Consider the following 19,441-nt stretch of genomic DNA (forward strand, 5'->3'; position numbering starts at 1 on the left):
TTACTGGAGAATCAACCAGCGAAAACAAAACAAAGGAAACTTACTTTTCAGATTTGAAAATGGGATGTGGGTGTCTACATTTGGGAATTGCAGGTTCAGATGTTGGTCTTTACCTTACTGCTGTGAAAATATCACACGAATGCGCTTTTATTATGAAAGGAAATATGTGGTCATGCTTTGTGCACTGCTGCAGGCTAATCATTGGTTTCCAGATTAAGAAATGAGCCAGATATATCCTCCACACCCCCACAGTCCGTCCAGAGTCTGTGCAGTGTGTAGTTAATATTTGGCCCGCTGCTAAAAAATCCAAACGACTAAACAATTGCGTCTTCTGACTGCTGACCTTGGGGGGTTTGAAAGGGTAGTCTGGTGTGAAGGCGATGTCCAGGAAGAAGACCCCTCCCTCGTACACTGAGCCCGGTGGCCCCAGGATGGTCGACCTCCACTCGTAGATGTTGTCTCCTTTGGGGCCGGCGCTGGAAAATTGAAACAAAAGATTGGTTAATATGTTAATCAGCACGGAGCATTGAAATCGACATCCTGGTGTTCATACTGCCAGCGGGCTGATAGAGATTTGGGGCGGCAGCTGAGGCGGTGAAATGCCTGCTTCTGACAAGTTAATGATGGAGATTTGGGGAATGCTGAAGCCATGGAGGGTTGAGGGTTTTTTAGTTCAAGGCTATTTTTGAAGGATTTACACCATATTTCAAAATTTTGATCAGAAGATTGGATTTCTTGCCACTGGGGGGTCGAGGAAGTGAAGCATTTCTGAAAAACTGACACACACTAATGATACTGCATGAGCATGAGACCTCAATAAATGAAAGACACACAAAAAGCTAACAGAAGAAGACCAGCAACGCACGTGTACATGGAAATAATTCATCTGCAAAAAGGCTTTAATGCTCCAAAAAACAAAACAAAACAAACAAAAAAACAAAACAGTAATGGCCAGTGTTAGAGAGAGTGCTCTTTGGTTTTGTCCTGTGGTTTCTTCTCACTGGTTGATGTGGTAACAGAGATAAGCTCAATAATCAGCTCACAGATTCATTTTGGTGACACTTTTTTGGAAAATGTGCCAACTGGGCTCTAAAAATAAGACAGATAAAGCAATAACTAAGAAACAGTTGCATAAAGACTCTGCAGCTCTCCCTGAATGGATAAAAATACTTCAGGAAACGTGTGAAATGGAAGAATTGATATTCTCTCAGACTACACAACTACACACATCTGGGGAAAGCTGGGAAAAACACTGGATATCGTATCCGACTGAAATGAAATGCAATGATTTTTTTCTGCAGGTTTAGTTTTATTTTGTTTTTTAGGAAGAACTAATGGAGCAGATCTCTGGATATGAGTGTTACGCACACGGGCCCAGAATATGATTGTTTAGTTCTCCTAAAAGGAAAACTAAACCACCGCTATAATCATCAATAAAACATGAAGCTTGGGCAGGGAGCGCGTGTGTGTGAGCATGAAAGGAGGTGCACCCACACTTAAATACATTAATAAATCATAATATATACACTCTGACAATAAAAAAAAAAAGAGCAGGTTATCGCCTCTCTTCATTTTGTTTCTCTTCCTGTGGACAGACTTGTACTCCACATCTTGAACAGCAGTTTGTGATGGTAGTCCTCGTTCTGCTCTGTAGCCTTGTGGTCACTTCAGCCAGCTCTCCACCTGCTGTAAGCTCTGGTTAGAGCGGACCACCAGCTCACAGCAAATCTCCATAACAGAACAAGTAGTGCCGTCACCACAAGTAGCCCAAGACGGTGGAGCTGGAAATGAGCCCACCCGTAGGGAAACATGAAGAGAGAGAAGGGCCGGGGCTGACTGGTTAGCAGACTGAATTTTGAAAATGAGAGTGTGGAGATTTTCTTGATAGTGGGGCCACCCACTCGAGTAAAGCTCATGGGTCATAAAACATATTCTCATAAATAAATGAATATTAGCAGAGTTCGTTTTCTACCATTCATTCGATTTAAACTTTGAGCAAGTGAAAACTGCCTCACTGAGGTACACAGAACAAAAATATTTGTGTTTGATTCTGCATCTGTAAATCTTATATTTAGGTGTATATTCTAATATATAAAGCATTTAATTCCACTACAATCTGGTGTACTTTGTGTCCAGATTTTTTACACATTCCAGCACTTTTTCTGTCACGTTTTCTTTTCCGTTGTTGAATGTGTGCCCTTCACTTTTAGTCCCGACACCATACGCATTTCATTTTACCACTGACGGCCATGATTGTGGGATTTATTTGTTCTATTTTTTGTTGAAAAATGACAAAAAAAAAAGACAAATATGACCTTAAAGACTTTTACATGAGATATTTAAAAAGCCCAACTGGTGCAAAATGATTAAATATTCATGCTGTTTTTGTCTTCATTAGAGGAGTATTTATGTCGCGCAGAGATTGAAGGTCACATCTGTTGTATAGGCGCCGTAATTAATACCATTTCCATATTAAGGGCTTCCTTCCCCCCAACCACCATTGTCTACAATAAGACCCTGATCTGGCACAGAGCCATTTAGAGACCAGGACAATGTCCAGATCACAAAGCCCGGGACAATGAACAATCCCTCCTATTTCATGTAATTACCAGGGATGGTGTTTAATGCCAAACCTTAGCGTCTGGCAGATGTGCTAACAAATGTGTGCATATGAAGCGCAGGCACACAGGGCTGTGAGAGCACTTTTATTTAAACCAAGAGCTTGAGAGATATTTCCTGGAAGAGACTCTGCAACAGCCTCCAACGTTAAACTGTTAAAAGCAGCATCTGGCTCCAAGCATGCCCCTGACAATAGATCACTCTCCATAAATAGAAATCAGACTTGAGACATTTCCTTCTTCCTTCCAGTGTCAACACACACAAATTTCCTCTAATCTACTTTTACACTGCCCGTCTCTTAAGCCTTCTTTAATTAGCTCATTATGACTACTTATTCTCTGGGGAATTACAGCAGAATACACTTGATATAATAATAAAACAATCTGACTTTGAAAAGAATCGTGGTTTTAGTCATTTGTATCTGTAAACTTTAAAGTGTGATATCTAAAACAGTGCACGGTGACTGCTGGATGAGTGATTGTCGCATAAAGGACACAGGTGGTGTTAAACAGCACACGGGTGGTAAGAGGGTCCATTTAAACCGTGGAGTGTTACAACACTGGTTTAGTTTGTTTTGGCAGGCACAAACAGTGCTGTCTAAATATGCTGAAAAGACACCAAATAACCCCAAAATTTCAGGCTTCGTTTCGCCTCCAAACAAACGTTCGGACTGAGCACAACAGCTAAAGCCACTGTAGGCAGTGAGCACAAAGAAGAAGGATTTACAGGCACACAGAGACAGATGTTGACATCTGATAGCCAGCAGTTTGGGCCTGTCATAACAATATACAGTGAGGAAAAACACACATTATGAACTGCTCCTCTCATCCAACTATCCCTTCTAAAGAGAAGTTAAATCAGAGCAGAGAACTAGTGGACTAGAGCTTTCAGGACAGCAGATCTGTTTAGTGTAACATGTCAATCATAAGAGTAAGAAATGTCAAACATGGGCAACACTAGAACAAGCGGGTCAATTGAATCCACTGGCATTTTGAAGGAAAAAGTTAAAATCCTACACTGAAACCTGATGAGCACCTCTCAAAATCAATGTAGGAAAGAACAGCTGTGATTGGCTGGTTTGGTACCATCATTTCCTCCTGTGCATTTCCAGTTCCTGCTACTTAAATGCTGTCATTTTGATATGCATGTTATATGATGACCAAATGCTAGCTTGATTTTTTTAACAGATAAATATAAAGAGGGAGGAGTTGTGGTCGGGGATAGCATGTTGAGCCAGAGCAGATAAGTGAAAAAAACAGCAGTGCAGCCTGTACAGAACAGGGAGAATCACAGCTGACTGAGCAGAGTGTCCAGACTGTGAGAATCTAATTCAATTGAGTCATGAGTGAAATCCACCGGCGAGTAGCTGAATTGGACGGGTTTCAGGCCTGAGGAGCAGAAGGCTATGGTTCTCTGGGTTGGGGGAAGAAAGGCTGCCCCAAGCGAGGGAGTTCAAGTATCCTGGGAAGTCCTGCAGTAATGTAGGCGTTGCACCAGACTGTTGTTGTGAAGAGAGAGCTGAGCCAAAAGGCTTTACCATCCCTATTCCAACCCTCCCGTGGTCATGAGATCTAAAAGAGCAAGTTTGCGAAAACAAGCAGCTGAAATGAGTTTCCAGTGTAGGGTAGAGATAGGGAGAACAGCTGAACTGCTACTGCTGGTCTGGCCATCAAGTTAGGATGCACGCTCATCTAGAGGGGGGAACTCAGAAGTTCTGCTGGGAGAAGGATGTCTGAAATACTCCACGTAGCCTGAGACTACGTGGAAGGCTAACATACTACGATGGACTGGAGGTTGGATCTTTTTTGAAAACACGGAAAACTATTTGAAAGGGTTATTCACAAGTGGATTTGAAAATGTATTTGATCTGTAATCAAATGATTTGATTAACTTAAAAACAAAAAAGAATGATAAAATTTAGTTAAAAAATGAAAAATTCTTTGCGTGGCTGCTGATGTTGGAGCAACAAAAACAACTGCAATCTTTATACATCACACACCACTTAGTTTGTCCGCTGAATGTGAACACAAGCTGAGCCACCCTGGAAAAGACTCGGTCCAAATTGGTCCGGACATGTTGTCATAACTGGCACCGCAGTCGTTATGTCAGCGCCTGCCTTTATGTGAACTCATTTTGTGCCTCATTCGCTGTTAACAGCAGGTTTTTACCTCATCCTTTAGTCTGAACAACTGTTCAAAACAACCTTCAGATGTTGTCAAATGATGCTTTATAACATCTAGCTTATTCCAAGCATACACCCACCTTTATCTGTGAGTGGGTATGGCTTTCAAACGCAGGCCTTTTAGTGTAAATCTGACTGATAAATAAATGATTTAGTTCTTTTCAAATGTGGACGAGTGAGCTGAGCCACTCACTGGCTCAACATTACTCTGCATTTCCTGCTGGGAAAGAACCACAAAGACAGCTTATTTTTCTTGCTTGAGGATATCTTCCTTCTGTGACTCTTTAGCTTACATTTCTGTGCTACATACACACAGACACACTCACATATCAAGGTAACACTTTTATCACATCTATTCAAAAGCTTCTGTGTCACCGCGGTGAATAAAAGAGGTGACTATTTCATTCTCTGGCATCCCCAATAGAAGGAGATGCTCACTTCTTTTGAGGGTGATGAGATTGTAGTGGCGATAATAACTCAGACATGAAGGAAAGATAGTGATGATAGGGCACGGCAGAGGTGCGCGCTCAGCAGCGAGATTGCTGTAGGGGAGCTGACAACCGCACAAGGGCTGTGGATAAAGGCTAAGTCAATAGCTGAATGTGCATGCCACCACTGGCTGTTGCTTGGAGACCTCCTCCCCCCACCGGCTCCGGCGCTCCCATGGTGCTTTGTTGCAGCTGGTTGAAGGCCAGCTCATTCAGGATCTGACAGTCTCTCTCTCAGAGGCTATTAGTTTTGGGAGATTTGAGCGCTGCAGCCGTCATAAAGTTCGAGTTGGTTCAGTTCATCTGCAGATGCACGATTTTAAGTGTTTGTAAGAGATTTCCTTCACCAGGCTGTTGTGGTGATCAGTTAAAATGCCTGACTTTCTGTGTTCCACACATTATAGAGTAGTTAGCAGATAACCAAGGCAATATTTGAGTTACAACACAGCAAATACACCTTTAAAACCTCAAGTGACCAAGATATTTCTATTTTGACTGAATGTAGCGTAAAGCACTTTGGGGTCCTTAGGGACTAAGTAAAGCACTATACAAATGCAGGCCATTTACCATTTTTATTTTATTAGAGTTCAACACTGGCTTCGGATGTAGCAACTGTCAGTTAAAACCCCAACGATGACTTAGAGACATTATATATATTTAAAAAAGTGCTCCATAACAACAGCAGCAACACCACTAAGGATCAAAATACCACTAAGTCACCTGGATTTGTTCATCAGAGAATTATTAGGAAGTATAAACAATACCTAACTAGGGCTGCCACGATTTGTCGACTAGTCACGATTACGTCGACTATCAAAATCGTCGACGACTGATTTAATAGTCGACGTGTCGTTTGAAACTTTGTAAGATCGCAAAAGACGCAGGAATAATAGCAGGATTTAAGAGTGTAATAACGGACTGAAACAGAAGATGGCAGCACAGCATGTACAAGGATGCCAGCTGCCGTTAAACCCCGAAGAAGAAGAAGCAGCTGTGTCCCAGAATTCATAGCGCGGCCCAGCTTAGTTTCCAACAATGGCGGTAGCTAGTTAGTTTTAATATTACTCTTATTATTCTTTCTGGGTCACAAAATAAACGTTTAACATATTTTCAGGCGAGAATGTAGCTGTGTAAACCTCAAATATCGGCTCAGTTTATCAGGACACCACATATTTTCAAAAGCGCTCCGACTTTTCGGAGACGTCTGTTACCCACTAGCTCGATAGCTAGCCGGGGGCTAGGTCACTAGCGCCGTGAGAACACCGGACTCCCGGCAAATTGTTTTTCAAACCCACCGCCGTCTTTCGCGACTCAGGTTAAATATATATGAGTCACTTAGATCAATTAAAAATGTTGTTGTTTGGCTTTTTTTTTTTTTTTTTTTTTTTTTTTTGTTCCTGAGTAAATCGGTTTGGCTGAGATTAAAGTTATAGTTTTTACACAGCTGAATAAACGTCAAGCAGACAGCTGATTATCAGAAGTGTGAGATGCTGGAGAATATACTCCGGTGTCCTGTTATATTTTAGATAGCAAGGAGTTTATTAAACTTTACCGAAACAATCTGCAAATTTCATTAAAATTGAATAAACTATCATCTTGTCTTTATTTTTAGTAGCACCTTAAAAGCTTAAAGCTGTAAGCTAATGATAGTTATATAAGAGCAGATGCTGCTGGTGCAATAAGCTGTAGTTTTACGTCCAGTGGATGATGATCTGATTAGTGACTAATCGCATAAATAATCGGTGACTAGTCGACTATCAAAATAATCGTTTGTGGCAGCCCTATACCTAACTCCTAATGACCACAGAGAGGGTGCCACACACTGAGGAAGGCTCGCCCTCTGCCCACTACATCAGACTGTGGCAGCAACACCACAATATGACTATGTAGTAATTTTAATAGTCCATTTTAAATTAATAGTCAAAAAATGTGTTTGCATAATAATAAGCTCTGCAATTAATCTAGCCTTTAGTCAAACCCCGCAACAAAGAGGGTCTCGCTGCTGCCAGCTTTGAGCAAAATTTACAGGAAAAAATTTAAATAAAGTAAGCTAGCAGTTTATGTACAACCAGGCAGCCTTTATTCAGACTTCTTCTATAGCTTTGTCACTGTGAAAACTAACCCACAGTGCATGCGGGTTTGTTCAAAACGATCACTTTTTCTTCAAATTCTATTGTGATAGCGATTACAGCAGCAAGAGCTGTCACTGTCGCCTCCAAAGCAACTCCATTTTCTTTCACTCCATCCAATCACGAAGCTTCCGCTTTGCTTCTCGCTGTGTGCATATCAGAGAGGCTCCAGCTTCACCATAATTTACCGCAGTGTCATCTTCACTGCTGCTGGGAAAAACAGAAGCTGCCTGGGCTCAGTCTTTTCAATACGCACACATGCTTGTAGATGTGTTTTATGGTCTCCATGCATCCTTGCTTTCTATGTATAAAAGAATTAAAGAAAAGAAAAAACATTTTGATAGCTCAAAGAATTTTTGTTTCAAAAAATATATATTAAAAAAAATAAGATCTGTTTGATTGAATTATGTGTTACCAGTCTAAAAACCTGGGACTCCATAATAATTTGATCACAAACAAATTTCAGTGCAATCGTTGTAGTCGGGTGTTTTTTTTCCCCTCCTTGCATTCATCCATGCATGTTCCTCTTATCCTAATGGAGAGGGGTGGGGGCTGGAGCCTATCCCAGCTGCCACTGGGTGAGAGGTGGGGTATACCGTGGACAGGTTTGCAGCATGTCGCAGGACTAACAAAGAGACAGACAACCATTGGCATTCACAATCACACATGCGGGCAATTTAGAATTACCAGTTAACATAACTCCACTAACTGCATGTCTTTGGACTGTGGGAGGAAGCCAGAGCGCCCAGAGAGAGCCCACACATGCACAGGGAGAGCATGTGAACTCCACAACGAAAGGCCCCGGACAGATGGTGGTTCAAACCCAGGAGCTTCTTGCTGTGAGGCTTTTGTTTTAAAGTAAATGTAATTAAAATCTTTTTTGAAAAAACATAATATTTTACATATTTACTTAAGATTTTGGATTCTGTGTGATCATGCTTGGCTGGTGCCTTGGCAAAAAAAATAAAAATAAATAAATAATCAAGTGAAATTGTGAAACTGAAAAAAAGCTAACCCGCAATAATCTTACAACCAACCCTGAAATGGGGAGTGACAGTCATAAATATTCTCCGTCCCTTCTGTCTTTCTCTGCCTCTGTGGGAAAACAATCCTCTCTTCAGGCAGACAGAAGCAGCTCTGCACACTTACGTCATGTAAGTGTGCAGAGCTGCTTCTGTCTGGGTTCACCACCTTAACAGTGCTGTTTAAAGGCTTTGTTACAGGCTGAAATAACAATAATCTGTGGTCAATAACACGCTACATCTGCAGTGCACTGTCAGCCAAACGCCTCGATGTAGTATTTGGGTCATTTGTTTGAGGGGTCTGGGATGCATTAGTGTGCGGGTGTCTGTGAGAAACTTGCCACTGCCTTGTCCTCAGAGATTATGATCACGGAGGAACCCACTTTGACAGCTGTGCTGCTTCCTACACAGCAGAGCCCCAATATGACGTTTCAACACAGATTCATCCCGCTTCTGCTTTTTGGTTCATTCTTTCTCCGGACATTTATTTTAGGGATGAATGAGGGACTTTCCTGGTGACTAATTTAGTAGTTGATTAAAACAGAACAGAAAAAACAGCACCAAAATCTAATGGATGTGGTTAAATATACATACATGAGTGTTGTGTTATTAAAAACATTTTATTTTACATCAAATTTCTGTCTTCCAGTGACGTGAATTAAAAATGAGGTGTTATATAGGCCGCTTCCACTTTTGGGACACAGCTCTCTTGTTTTGCTTTGGTTACAAAACAAACACACCTCTTTCCTTTACAGGAAACCTAAACTCACTTACTGCTTAGTTCAGCTCCAGACAAAATGAGTAAAACAGAGCCCTTATTCAGTGAGATTCATATACCAAAAAGGTTTCTGTCTTTGTCCTAATTACTCAGGGCCTTTCACCTCTTTTGGTGACATATGACGGATACCACTACCCCACAGTTATTCTGAGGCATCTTTTCTGTGAATTCACCATCTGGCCAAGGCCCATGTCCTCTGACATGGACCTCATGATCAAAAACACAGCCTACCCTGGCCCTAACCCCTTAATAAACAACCCTCTTCACGCCATCATTTTTGCTTCTCTTTGCTCCATTTTTAGATATTCGTTTGTTGAAATAAGAAATTTATTTAACCTTCACATAAATCTCCTGTAAAAGGCATACAGGATGATTTGTTGAGCATGGCTAATATTAGCAGCAGAAGGCTGTGTAGTTGACACGATTCAGTCATGTTTTTATGCTGGCAGTGTCTGTGAGAAGGAGCGAGTAATCAAATCTCACACTGACCTCAACAATGAGCACAATACCAAAGCCGTTTTCACACACACACACACACACAAACCTCTGGTCATTTTCTCAGGTCAGGATATTTTCCACAGTTGTCTGTTTTCAGATGTAGCACAGCAGGAAATAGTCTGCTTCAACACTCAATGAGGTTTCCATGGACCTTGTAAGAAAACTCAGTGTTCTCACATTCGCCTCAGCTGGGTGATCTGTAGAAGAGCTTACGACTTCTGCGTGTATGAAACCTGCAACGAATTCATGACAGTGTTGCCTGTGAGGATGTTCAACTTAATGACCCCTCACACCGGCCTTCAGTATTTTGCCTCAACGAAAATCCTCAAGTGAACTGAAAGCTGGGAGAAAATAAAAATTGACAGTTTCCTTTTCCTCTGCAAACCGTCTTGAGGTTTCAGTTTCTTTGTGGCGTATAAAGAGTACACTGTACAACAGGCCTGCCTCGTCATTTTTACCTTTCACTCTCAGTTCCTAAAAACTATCCAAGCTGCGCCACATAATCACAGCCAGCCGTAACATTTCCATATATATTAAATGACCTTTCTTTCCCATGGTACGGCTCGGCCTGCGCAACCAGAGAGTCCTTCACACATTTAATCACCCACACTACCACACCTCATAGACGGAGCAATCTACAGATAGGTGCCAATGGCAAAAGATAACCTTTATCTTAAAGCATGAGAGCAGGACTAATCTTTGCAACATCGCTGACCTATCTCATGGTTATTGTCACCTAGAGCCAACAGGGATCAGGTTAAGTTGATGAAAGACTGTTGGTCATGAGACATGCTTCTGAATTTCTAAGCAGATGTAAAATTATCTGCTCTGATCATGTTTACAGGAAAAAGCTTCTCTTAGACTCTTAAAGAGGGAATTGATAAACATCAGATACCACTTGAGGATGCTCTGGAACAAACTGAAATGTCAGACCAGAATAAACTTAAGTTTTTCTACATCAAAGAAAACACTGCAAGCAACCACTATTAAAGAATGCACGAGTGAAAAGCGCAGCTGCAGGGAAACAGCAAGAACATCCGCCATGTGTGCCAAAAGGACTGCGTGGTGGTGATGGAGTCTTTCTGAAACAGACTTTAAGACAAACAATACACAAATTCCCTCTTCACCATCACTGAAACACATCCAACAAATACAGCGCTAAGGCTTCAAAGACGGCTTCTTTACTGGTCTCACCATGTTAAAGCCAGACTGTCCAGTGCATAGGCTGCAGTCAACAGAACATAATCAAATAAATCTGCATGTGAACAGCCATCAGATTAAAGGGGAACTATTATGCTTTAATTTGATCCTGTCATATATACTGTTCATGCTAAACATCCATCATCTGCCACTTATCTGGGTTGTGGGGGTAGCAGTTTAAGCTGAGACTCCTCCTGCAGCTCTTCTGGAGAACAACGAGGCGTTCCCAAGCCGCTGAGACACAGGGCCAGATTTACAAATGGTATGCGCCGGTGCAAACGCCTCTTCTGTTAAAAACGCACCATTGGTATTCTTGTGGCACAAAATTTAACAACAACAACAGAAAGCTTATTTTCTGCCTGCTGTGGTGATGACAGTTGCCACTAGGAGTCTATATTATGTGGAACGAGAAGGGTAGATGTTATCTAAGCAAGTGCATAACTGCTGCAGGTGAGTGGCTCAAAGCTTTAACTATTCTTTTTACCGAGTCCTCACCTGCATGTTTAGGGCCAAGCCCCACACGAATACTGGTATTTTGATAAAACAGAGTGCAGCTGAAGTAAACTGAGCGTCAGAAGGAGGAGAATCCCAACACAAGATGCATCCAAGAAGGCGTCTGGCAATGGAAAGCCATCTTACTTTGTAGTGTCCACGTTTGTTTCTATACACTAACACTACTCTTAATGTAAACATTATTTACTACAAATTTTAAAGGACAGTGGTGACGGGAGCTGTTTAAATTTACACACAAAAACACACACAGAACAAAACTTCAAAGCTCACTACAAAATAAACCATGTGACAATCTGGGATGATTTTTGACTGAATTATGCAAAACTACAACAATAAAAATATGGAGCTGGAAATAGATATAATAATAGAACCCCTTTAACCAACTATGTGAAAAGTTGAGCAATCTGTGAAATTTCTGGGCCTCAGTGCTGGTCTTCAGCTTTTTTCCTCATGAAAGGATGTTTCAACATATTTCGAGAATTTTTCCCAGCATTTGCAGCTGATTTTTATATTAAAAACACATGGATGAATTTAGCTCCCCAGTCACTAATATCTTCAACAACTCTGGAAATGTTTTTCTGAAAATATGACTGTTTATATACAGAACATATAGACGTACAGCTGTGAGCTGCAGGAATTTTATTAAAGGTTTCTATGGATTTTATTTCCCTCTAACCACTGTATAAACTGGTCTCTACAGGAAGCCGATGACTTCAAGCTAACCACAGCTGGCACTCTCACCGAAACGAGAAACTACACCGCCACCTTTAAAGCGTAAAAAGGGTGAGGGAGTGTGACACTGAAAAGATGCTGTTGGATCCAATATTGCTTGCACATAATCTAAAAGGTCACCGACAGAAACATGCAAACATAATCAAACGTGATGCTGTGTGTGAGCAAAACAAAGAGCAAAAACAGAGAGTTCCAGAAGCAGACTGTCACACACAGAGCTGTTTACAGCGGCAGGTAAATAGCTGTCTGAGCCACACACTGCACCAAGGGGCTGATAAATAAAACAGGGAGGTAAACTCGTAATTGAATGTGAATCAGTATGTTTTGGAGCTTGTGAATACCGCTAAGCACAAATAAAGCTATTATCTGTATTATTCGCCATTCCAGTTCATTCCCCACAGGCACTTTTCCCCCCCCTAACAGCACCGCCATTCAGTTAAGATCTTCTTTTCTATCAGCGGCTGTGGCGGTTATCAGAAGAGGAACTATAATGAAGCAATCTTCTTTCCCCCCAACCGTGAAAGAGCCCCAAGACCAATTACTGTGCAGCTCGACAGCCGGGGTGACACCTCCTTCCTCTGTTCTCTCGTCTTTATTGTCTCAAATGACATGGTTTGTTTTTTTTAAATCGAGCCTTTTTTTGTTAGTCTGTACAATGAATACTGCAATTACTGACCGGAAGGTTTATACAGCAACAAGGGAAATGGTTGAGTAGGTGGATGCATGCGTTTCCAAGTCGAAGGGAATAATACAGTTTGATTCCCACAGGGAGACGACTGTGTGTGCGCTCGGTTCAATCAATACACACTGTTGTGAGTGTTGAACTGAGGAAGTATACTTTATGAGAGAGGCCTTTTACTTAAAAAGTCTGTCATGTTCATGCAGCTGTATTTCAATTACTGTGAAGAAAAAGGCTATTTAGAATATATCACAAACAGCACTCGCATAGAAATCAAACCTTTAACTTATTGTTTTATTTCGTGTTTTCAAGAGCAAATTTTTTTTTTTTTTAATTATTTTTTCCTAAAAGTACAGCTCTGATTGCTAGCAGAGAAACCTCACCCACTGGAAATAAAACCCTCCATTTGTGAGCGGCAGCCAATCATAAGCAAGGCTGCTTAAGGGAAATGAGCCAGATCTGGACTAGAAAGCCCGTTTGCTCTACACATGTGCAGCTAGAGCTTCTTCCTGTCTTTTCCTTTACAGTAAAAGCCTTGGGGATATATACTTTGGAAGTAATAGAATAAACACTTAGTGATGATAGGAATTGGTAAAAAACAAAACAAAACAACAAAAAAACAAAAAAGGCAATTTACAGCAGATTGCAGGACTTGCATAGAATCTTATCTTTGGTTTTACTAGTCATAAAAACAGATTTATTTTGTTCTTAATAAATGTGCATTTTTCTTCCCATGTTCACAAAGCTGTAAATAAACAGAGGATCTGATCTCTTCACAATGCTTCTGAGGTACGACACAGAATTCAGTGTGGTAAGCATTTTCCCTCTCCATGTTCCTGCTGCTTGCTGCCAGCATCTGGTGCAGTGCAAATGTTTGCCTCAAGCTAAAAAATGTATAAAGCAGAGCATATATCATTAGCATAACGCACACATGCTTTGCATAAACGACAGCATAGAGCCATACGAGTCATAAAAATACCACTTAGTCGACAAAGAACATGCTGTGTACCTAAAGTGAAGGGTGACTGATCTATTAAGGAGAAACTTCGGTTCCCTAAAATGAGGCCCGACAAACCAAATGTGCACAATTTGGCAAAAATAAATAAAATTCAAAGAACATGCCGAGATCTAAATCATAACTGGTGTGTACAGAAGCTTTTTATAATTGCTTTATGAGCATGGAACTCTATCATGGGGTAATTATAAACGTTTGCTCTGCTTGAATAAAATAAGCTAGAATTTGTGCTGACATGCAAACTGGTTGCCTGGGCAGGGACTTGCAGGAACACTGCTTCAGGAAAGAAAACTGCCTAAAAAACAGATTTGCCTCCGAGACAAAACTGCACCCTCTTGCAATTTATGAACTAAATTAGTCAAGTGTGCAATGTTAATACTCTTCATTTTACAGCCATCCACTAAAGTCTGTTCAGCTGTAATTGGAGCCGTCTCTTCAGCCTCTCTGCACCCTCCACAAAGCTACTCTGGGCAGCCATTTAGTCTCCTGGCTGAGGGAGTGGACTTATTACCAAAAAGGTCAGTGATCAGAACAAGCTGAGCTGCCACATCTGCTACACAGCCCGATATTTCTCTGGTCTATTCCCCGGACACCGTGTTAGCCCCAAGGTTTGCAGGTAGAGAAACGTATCAAGATTTTTTATTTATTTATTTATTTTTTAAGCTGCACGTTTTTATTCCCTGGTTATTATTCATTTCTTTTCATCACTTACAACAGAACGTTAAGAGTGTTAACATTTCATCCCAGAGACCACAAATATGTCATTAAGACACTTTAAAGCTTCTTGGCAGGAGCTGTGATTTGTGACTTCAGGGGGAAATCTATTACTTTTTAAGATCCCAGTCAGAAGGGTAATGGGATCTAAGAGCAACTGTTTACTTGTGAGTTACAGTATTTGTTCGCTTGCCAAAAGATTCCTTCTGTTTGCTTACTTGCCAGCCTCAGATTACCATTCAGTCATTCTCAATGACCTAAACTGCTTGTGTGAAAGCGGCGCTGTAATGGCAACAATCCACCACAAAATGTCCACACTCCATGCTTCATGCTTGACTTCCCCGCAAACCCATTAATAACACTGCGGACAAATGTTTGCCAGAAAACTACCTCACAAATGAGGACATTGAGAATTCAATGACACACATGAATCAAGGCGGACCATGTTCACTGTCAAACAAGTGCCGTAGTGGAAAACATTAAGGATGAATTAAACTGTGGCTTGTGTCAGAGGGAGAGCATATGTTAGCTGCAATCTATAGGAAACAACTTATTACCTTCGCACATTAAACTTTTTGTGAGGAGAAAAAAAACAGGACAGATTTGTTTGGCTGGAAAAACTATTCGTTTCAGGAGCTTTTATGTAGGGACACGAAAACGGATGCACACTTAAGATATCTTTCATTTTTCTGATAGTCTTTGAGAGCACTTGGTTCATTTGTGCATATGAGCAACAGATTATACAGTCTGGACCACATGATGTTCAGTTTGTGTCAACATGATGTACATGTAGGTGCATACACACTCCCTTAAATAAATAATCAAACCGCACAGATTATGAGGCAAGTGGTTCTCATCCCTGCAGGTTAAGGTTCTCATCCTGTAGACAGCCTACAACTGAACTGCCATGCAGGCATCACCAGCTGTACTCCAAGACCACTGACCCGGAGTCTGCCCGAGCTGGTACGAGATGAAAAACGCTTGTGCTCGATGGTTAACGGTCAATGAACTTTTCCACTAGGAAACTGATAACAGAAGATTATTCTCTCAGACAGAAAACAATAAAAAGATGAAACATCTACCAAGACTGCCACTAACCAGTGTTTTGGAGGTGTAATTACAGAGCTGACATATGAAAGGAGATTGCTCCAACATTTCAGAAAGCGATTTATTTAGACATTCAGTTAAGTGAAAGAAAAGTTTGTTTTTTAACTGCCAATGTTTTATTAAAAACATAAATTGTGACTACTGTCAGTGACTGTTATTGGAAAAGAAACCGAATAAAAAACAAAGCAGAAGTGGAGAATCTACAGCTGTGTTCGCACAGAAAACACGATGACCAGAGGACATAAAGTCGATAACATTTGGTGACATATAAAAATAAACTTTTTCAGTTTGCTGTGCATTAAATAGCCTTTTATTCAAGACTGCTGGTTAGACAGAAAGGAAAAACACCCGAAGACAGAACTGTGGAAAACTGTGCTCTATATTTTTCTAAACAACAAATTCCATCAATCGCGATACTTTTAACTGACACTTGAGCTCGAGATGTCTCCCATTTCACAGACAAGCCTATTTTCAGTGTACCTATTTTCACGTGTATCACACCAGTATAAATGGCAGATGAAGGTGAGAAATTCAGCACGTGCATCAGTTTCCACAGTGAAGTGAACATCAAAGAAAACCCGCAAAAAGGATGATGTATTTTTTTTTGACCGGAGGATGCAAATATCTACATAAAAAAAACAAAACACTCTGCATGCAAAATTAGCACAGAAATACAACAAATCCATCACAGAGTGAATGACCGACCCCAGTGACAGATGGTGTGTGTGTGTATATGTCTTTTTTCCTCGGTCATTCAGCCTGTCTCTGTATTTGGGCGGCTGACACAGTGAAGAAACACTTCATAAAGGTAAGCAGTGGAAACACCTTGAAGCACAGAAAAGGTGCTTGTTTATCTGCTGCACATCATAGCACTAAAATCACACCAATAATAATTCACTGATGCTTCCAGACACAATACGTTTATCAGTTCAAACACCCGGGAGGTATTCCTGGAGCCCACCCCGGTCTCTTTTCCTCTGGTCCCTCCGCCCCTTAATGAATATTGATAAGCCCTCCCTGCTGTGCTTAATGTTAACGCATGAAAAATTATGCTGGCTGTGTCACTCACACATAATCCCCCGAGGGGCACGGCACAAAACCAATGCACAGCCACCTCAGACACCAAGACGAGAAGAGAATTAGAGGTCAGAACCTACAAGAACAGCAGCCTCATTTCTGTGAGAGTCTTGATGATGATGGAGGTGCGTACTCGTGTTAAGGCTGTGAGCCAGCAAGCATGTGATGCAGTGCGAAAGGGACATTTTTCTAACAGCTTGCCCGATATCGTCAAGCAGTGACAGCTTAGTTCTGGAATCATGTCAACACAAAAGGAAATGCATAGACCAAAGAAGACCATTTGCTCCAAAGGTCAGCCATGTAATACATCTGTAATTCAAACCCAAACAAAAGGAAGAAAGACGTGAGGCAGCTAGCTGACGCTCCAAGCAAGCAGCAAACAAGGCCTGCAAGACGGGATTTTTTTTTTTTACTAACCTAGTGATAACCTTTTCGTTAATCTAGTCTTGAATGTGTCAGAAAACAGTGTAAAACCTGCATAACAAGAAAGTAGCTGAAGTTTTAACATTTAAGAATAGCAGATGTTTTGTTATAATTATCAGTTATACTTGTTGGTATAATTGGAAACAAAGCTGCAGCAAGAATATTAATCCGAATATAAAAGGAGTAATTTAACATTCCATGACATTCCACCTTTCACAGAAGGAAAATTATCAGGATTTATTCATTTTTAACATTTTGTTTATAACAAAAAAAAAAAAAAAAAAAAAAAAAAAAAAAAAAGTGAAGAAACATGAGGGACATACCGTATTTCCCGGACTACAGAGCGCACCTGAATATTAGCCGCACAAGCTAAAATCAGGGGAAAATCCTGTTTTGTACATACATTAGCCGCACCTGACTAAAAGCCGCAGGTGTTTCAATGTTGACTTATCATATGTAAAAGAATATGCACAAAGGGAATTGTCAGGAAAGAGACGGCTGTTTGGAGACACACCCCTTTTATTAATATTTTGAAAAACAAGTTATGGGTACATATTTGCATAACTTTTTAGGTATATGTACAAGTACCGGTAATTACAAGTACAAAACATGTACTGTGCTTCATAAATGAGTAACAAATGTAGTACATAACAGTAACCTACAGCACACCAGAAAAATAGATTCAGACTACCTTTTAGGCTGAGGTGCAGTGACACAGCTTTAACAAGAAGAAAAGTCAGTCATTCACCACCATCTTTCTCTTCTTCCTGCGCACTAAAACCACCAAAGTCCTCTTCTCCAGGAAACGAACAGGTTCAGGATGGCTTCGTCATCCACTCTCCGCTTCTCTCCTTTGTTGTCACTTTCAAAACCAACCAAAGAAATCCTCGTTGTCAGTGTCGGAGTCGAACACCCTCAGAAGGGCCGTGGCGGTGTCCTCCTCTCCATCATGCAGCAGTCCAGCCCTTCGAAATCCGTTGGTGATTGTGGATGTTTTCACACTTTTCCACGCTGTCAGAATCCACCGGTGGAGTTGAGCATAACTTGCTTTTCGCAAGTTTATCGCCGCTCATCATCCACGCCTCCAGCTGAACGCGTAGCGCTACTTTGAAGTTTGTTTTTCGCGCTACTTCGTACGGCACTACGTTGCCTGGCGGATGGACATGTGATCAAAATACCACTCTTGAACCCCGATCCTTCCGCCAGGCAACGTAGTGCCGTACAACAGCGGAACAAACAAAACAAATCCGCTCATGGACGATCCATAGAAAAGCCGCACCTGACTAAAAGCCGCAGGGTTCAAAGCTTGTGCAAAAAGTAGCGGCTTATAGCCCGACAATTACGGTACATAAACTTTTCTTAAGTAAGCAAGCAGGAAAAGCCAGGAAAACTTTGCTTTAGTGTCTTTGTTTGCTTAACATAACAAACTGTGTAAACCATATATTTTTATTATCTTTATAGACAGTCCTACCTCCTATGTTGCACAGCTGGCTCTACAGAAAGATTCTGTTGAGACTGAAGGACGACATTAATTTTAATCGTTCATTTGAGTGTATTTTAAAGTCTTCCTCTAATAGTAAAGACATCTGATGTAGTGAATCAACAACAGCTGCTGAGGTAGCGAGCATATAACTGATGTGTTTGCCGGTGTAGAGAACACACACAGACACACACACAGACCCCTTGAATCAGGGTGTGCATTGCCAGGTTGCGCTGAGAGATTATTTGTAATTATGTGTAGTGCGGTGACTTTCATAGATAAACACGTGCACCTATTTTTGTAAGTTAAGTTACTCATAAAAATACTCCTAATAAGGCTTTATGGCCAAACAAATTTTGAGAGTTTACCATGAGAAAGAGCAAAGTGCAGGGAGATGATCTGAAAATATAGGAGGGACCTGGGATAGGAGCTCTAGGAATAGGTTAGCAATCTCTAGCTGTTGGACTGGCAGTGGCTCTCAGTCTCTAACCTAGCCCGCCGTCTGGTTAACAAATGGTTTCCTAGATTTTGCTTTTATGACGTCTTTTATGATGTACTGCATAAACACAGACATACTGTTAAACTGATACTTAAGCAGCAAGAACATTTTAAGAAATCTGGTTAAAAGAATAATTACTAAACAGTACTAATGTGTACTAACTGTGGGTGTTTTTACACTGTTTAAGTGCTCTTAGTTTATAATCGGCAAAATCGGCACAGAAGCTGTTCTGTTTTAAACTACTTTTTAATTAAGCTTCCCTCAACCTTATCTACTTCAGTTAGTG

The 19,441-nt window shown here is 40.9% G+C and overlaps 1 protein-coding gene across 2 annotated transcripts in view; it reads right to left on the reverse strand.

Moving 5' to 3' along the window:
• Positions 1 to 19,441, reverse strand: part of LOC147319646 (ubiquitin-conjugating enzyme E2 E2) — a 37,191-nt gene that overhangs the window by 5,835 nt on the left and 11,915 nt on the right. For both annotated transcript variants that reach the window (XM_086312327.1, XM_086312326.1), the window contains exon 4: positions 344 to 476. In XM_086312327.1, coding sequence (XP_086168453.1) covers positions 344 to 476 — 133 coding nt within the window. The remainder of the gene's footprint in view (positions 1 to 343; positions 477 to 19,441) is intronic.

Source organism: Aulonocara sp. 'chitande type north' Nkhata Bay, linkage group LG11, assembly GCF_057382095.1.
Source record: "Aulonocara sp. 'chitande type north' Nkhata Bay isolate Kocher_YH1m ecotype deep benthic linkage group LG11, A_spYH_male_GT1.1, whole genome shotgun sequence".
NCBI classification, from domain to species: Eukaryota; Metazoa; Chordata; class Actinopteri; order Cichliformes; family Cichlidae; genus Aulonocara; species Aulonocara sp. 'chitande type north' Nkhata Bay.